A 4625-nucleotide genomic window follows, 5' to 3' on the forward strand; every position below is an offset into this window, starting at 1 on the left:
GCTCAAGAACAAATATTTCAAATTTTGTTTTAGTATTATATTTCAGACAGTTCATTCATAAGATCCATTGAAAAGGCATTAATTCATTAAATGTTGACAAATTGCAATTTTTTGCACATATTTAAATCAAAACCCCATCTCTGCCTATTTCTCCACATTCCACTTTTGAACTTAATCCTTGTTTCGATGTGATGGGTCACATCTAGCCTATGATACAATATATTTTCTTGTCCTTTATGGTCTAGTTGGATGTTGTGCTTTGGGAATGTGTGAGCAGATGTGGAGGTGAAGTGATTGTGGGTGTACAGATGTCAGTAAGAACATAACTGTTCAGGTACGAGCTGGTTTCTTACTCCTAATAGTAAAAAAAAAAAAAAAGTTACTGAAGCTTTAAAATGCCACAAGATGTAAAAAGTCGGTGCTGCAAATGATTGCAGTTGCTGTTTTGTTTTTCAGCTGAAGGATACAGACCAAAAAGAACAGTCAGGACACACCAAATGGCTCCAATATTGACCTCTTTGCTGGCATCTACCACACTGTAGTAACACTCAGTAAACAGGAAGACACCCATCGCATAAACTGCAAAATCCACCAGCCACTGGTACTCCAGAAAAAAACGCAGCACTGAAAACAGAAACAAAAACTATCAATGATTATTTTAATTAAACTAAAGCTTTATTAAATCTGCATTTTATAATTATTCTGTTAAGCGTTGCTAAAACTGTGCACCCGTAAAATTAGTTAGCAGTCAGTCGATGAGCTCAGGACAGTATTTAAGTTTGCAGTGAATTTATGCAAGAAGAAAAGTTTGTTTTACCAAGAGCATCCATCACATTGACTGGAGTTTTCTCCAAGTGAAGGTCGATGTCTCTGGGCACAGTTAGAGGCTTGTTCTCCCCATTCTGTCTTCTACCAGTAGACACAGATATATTAGAAGTTTTGTTGAAGAAACGTTTAAGGGAAAACCAGAGGTAGACAATTCAAGACAGATCTGCAACCCCTCAAACTAAACATATACATGTGCTTGCCATCTTTCTATTGAAGAATGCAGACAATGAATAAAAAAAAAGTAAAGAAATAAATCAAATGTTCCCAAGGAGCAAAAATAAATCATCTTACCTGTCTTTCCTGTTTTGTTTGGGCATCTGCTTGCCTGCCAAYGCACACAGCTCTCCCTCAGAAGGGTGTTTGAATCTGTACAAACTGGAAACAATGATGGTAAGAACAGTAKTAATATTAGTAATAAGATAATAATTAGTAATAACTAATCCATAGGATATTGTGTGTGTGTGCACAAATTACAAAGTAAATGCAGAGTGGTATTAACCTGCCATTGCAGAGGAGCCAGCGTGCAAAGGAGCAGTGTGGAGCCATCCTCTGCATGATGCTGGCAGCCAGCAAGCTGACTACCAGCTGGACCCCCATCAGCGCCTGACAGACACAAAGACATGTTTTAATAAGATCTGTGAACCACAGCTAACTAAACTTACACCAGAGAAAACACAGCGACTAGCCCTAAAAGTAAACCGAACCCAAGCACACGATGTGTTCAAAGCCTGTGCAGAATGAATGAAACTCAGCAGGTGGTTTTTACAGCTAAATTTAGCAGAAACTCTACCGCCTGTCCTGTCAGGCTCTCTTAAGCGTTAGCCAACTACTTAGCACAAGCAAAGCCGCTTTCACTAGCTCATTGGGGCACGATAATTAAAAAAAACAGTACTGTTTAGAGCAGAGGTTACGTGTTACGGTGCTAGCAAAAAAATACGTTTTTACCATCTCCTCATTCGAAACAAAGAGCTGCTCTTGACGCTAACAGCCGAACACGTGAAACTAGATGACCCGGATGTAGTCGTGGGGTCCTGAGTTGCTTTCAGGGTCTCCGCTAAAGCTAAGTAAATTCTACTTATTGAAAAGAGGCTCAATGCTACCAAGAACCTACGTCACAGTTTGATCTCATATTATTATTATTATTACTATTTTACATTTTAATTTATCATCAAGCTAGAGACAGCGCGTTTTTCAGCAGTTAAAAGTTTTATTCTTAAACGGCGAGTGTGTAGATACTACTTCATTTGTTGACGCATWTAAACTGATAATTTATGATGATCAGGTTAAATATTCTGCTGCTGCACTAAGATTTTATTATATTTTTTCTCGTTAAAATAGATGACCTAAAAAACGAAACTGGGTAAGTAAGGTTTATGTTAAACGCCAGTTTACGCTACAAAGCGAGGAGACGATCTTGTCTGGCCGCCTTCACACTAACGAAAACGAATATTTTCGGTGTTCTTGAACGCATCACTGCCTGACCTCCAGGGGCTTTTTTTAGTCCCTGGAAGAAGAAGAGTCTGCTGTTATATTTAGGAGTCTTAAACTAGTGACATTTATTTACCAATGTATTTAGTCAAAAATAGCACACAAACTATTTATCAAATTGCATTGCAGTATATTTCTAAGCTGTTGATMACTCCACACTTTTTTCATGCATCCACAACCCCCGGATGCCATTCAAATTACAACTTTTTTTGTTAATGACCTTAACTGAATTTGAATTCTGCCATTACACCCTGYATTATGAGGTGCAAAGTATAAMATAAAATGYTGAAAAAATGTCMCTAGCACATTTTCATTATTTAGCTCATTTTCTGAGAGTAAAATCCTAGTTAATAAATTTYCTTTGTTATTTAGCTCACTGTTCTAACATTACATTTTAGTAATTTTAAAATCCTGAGAGTGTATTTTTTTGCAACCAGCCTCTTTTAAAAAAGTGATAACATGTCAACTTAAAAAAAAACATGTTTTTGGTATAAAACAAAAAAGGTAATGAACATAACACTTCTTAAATAACATAATTGTAGTTTTCTTTAAAATTGTTGAGGTTTATTTTTTCAGTAGCATATAACATTTGYGTTATCTGCAAAGACTTGCAGAGCAGTTTTCTTTGTCTGGTAACATTTGTCTTTTTATTAAACAGTTTGTGTCCATGAGGCAACAATGAGTAAATCCATAAAACAATTTTAATTTATCATGTGTCTTCTCCTACGCTCTAATTAATATGTAAAGTTTTTTCTATCCATCTTAGTTCCTCGTTCCTGTTCAGTACCCCCGAATGCCTCTTTGTGATCCTCCTAATGATAATCTGCAGATCTCATGCTTCCACCATCACACGTCTTAACACTTTACTGGATGAAAACAAACATTATGCAGATTTTCAGGCTTAAAGTCTCAGATATGCTCCTCTTGCTCTCTGCTTTGCCATTTAAACACTGTTCACTGGAGAAACGTGCACACGTTTGAATTTAATTGTGCATTAGAGCATCATTTCCCATTTGATGGCTGTAAATATAAAAGACTTGCTGTGTTGAGCTTCACACGTAGCATTCAAAGTTTACGTCTTTGTTGCTTGTTGAGCTGCACCTCAGATTAGAATAAGCAATGAGATGTTTTAGGGAATGATGCAGGAATACAGCTGAGGGTGCACCGATGCTTTACGTGTGTGTGTGTGTGTGTGTGTGTGTGTGTGTGTGGATCCAGGTCCTGGTGACTGTCCACATGCAGCCTGTACATGCATTATAATGTCAGCTCATCCCCTGTTAAAGCAGATGTGAGTGAGCTCAGCAGCCCTTCTAAAGATGTCTGCCCTAAACCATTCCAGGCATTTAAATCTGTATTTAACACCTGTCTCCTTGTTATTTGGGTGGTCTCATAAGGTTGAAGAATTTGGCTTGTTGGTGGAAGCCCTTCTGCTAGTGTCTGATCCTGTAGCCCAGTGGTTCCCAACCTGGTGGTGGGGTGGGGGGGCAGCAAAGAGCACAAGGGGGGCCCAAAGCCTTGGCTGCTCAGAGGTTGTGAAAATATCAATTCATTGTTTGTATATAAAAGTCACCAAGACAAGTCCATTTGAGTGACTAAACTCTGTAACCCAAATTTTTTTCCAAATAAAAGTTTGTTAACGTTTTCTTTATTCTTTTATTTTGATAAAGGGATAAACGTTTAACGTGTCTTTGCTAGAGGTGGGGTGTTGCATTGACTTCCTCCATTCCACTAAGGGGCTCTATATGTTGTCTACTTTTGTTCGGAAAAACTTTGTGTGAAACCAGAATTGTCAAAACCAGAAGAGACTAAAAGAAACAAACAAACAAAAAAGGAATACTTCTACGTTTACAGGTAAATACATTGCCCAGCATGGTAAGCTGTTTGGTATTGCAATATTATGCAACCGTGTAATTTAATTTTTGTGTTGTAAACTATTGAGAAAATGTGTTTTTCATGTGTGAGTGTTCTGATAWATTAGCATTATGCTAACTTGACATGGAAATAWGAAATTGGGGCTTTGAGGAAAATAGGTTGGGAACCACTGAATTAACCCATTATTTGTATGACATTTCAATRGAAGCTTTGACTTTGATCAAACGGGTCTTTGTGCAGTGAGAGTACTGCATGCTGCAGCGAGGTGTAGTTGGAACTGATGGCAAACATCTGTAACAACTCAGCTCAAAAATACAACATGGGTGTTTGACCTTTGTGAGACATTTTTACAAGTATTGAATTTAAAAATTTCACAAATTTGATTTGGCTTTGGAAAAAATATTTTTTCATATCACAGGCACAGAACTCACAGAACC

The 4625-nt window shown here is 37.5% G+C and overlaps 1 protein-coding gene across 1 annotated transcript in view; it reads right to left on the reverse strand.

The window, feature by feature from the left end:
* tmem161a (transmembrane protein 161A) overlaps positions 1-1865 on the reverse strand; it is a gene marked incomplete at its 3' end in the record, with an annotated part of 3226 nt that extends 1361 nt beyond the window's left edge. The window contains 5 exon segments of the mRNA XM_014016767.1: positions 468-624; positions 818-909; positions 1120-1203; positions 1328-1431; positions 1774-1865. Of these exon segments, the coding sequence (XP_013872221.1) occupies positions 468-624; positions 818-909; positions 1120-1203; positions 1328-1431; positions 1774-1776 (440 nt within the window).
* Between the last annotated feature and the right edge of the window lie 2760 nt (positions 1866-4625).

The sequence above is a fragment of the Austrofundulus limnaeus genome, unplaced genomic scaffold (genome assembly GCF_001266775.1).
Source record: "Austrofundulus limnaeus strain Quisiro unplaced genomic scaffold, Austrofundulus_limnaeus-1.0 Scaffold153, whole genome shotgun sequence".
Taxonomy (NCBI): Eukaryota; Metazoa; Chordata; class Actinopteri; order Cyprinodontiformes; family Rivulidae; genus Austrofundulus; species Austrofundulus limnaeus.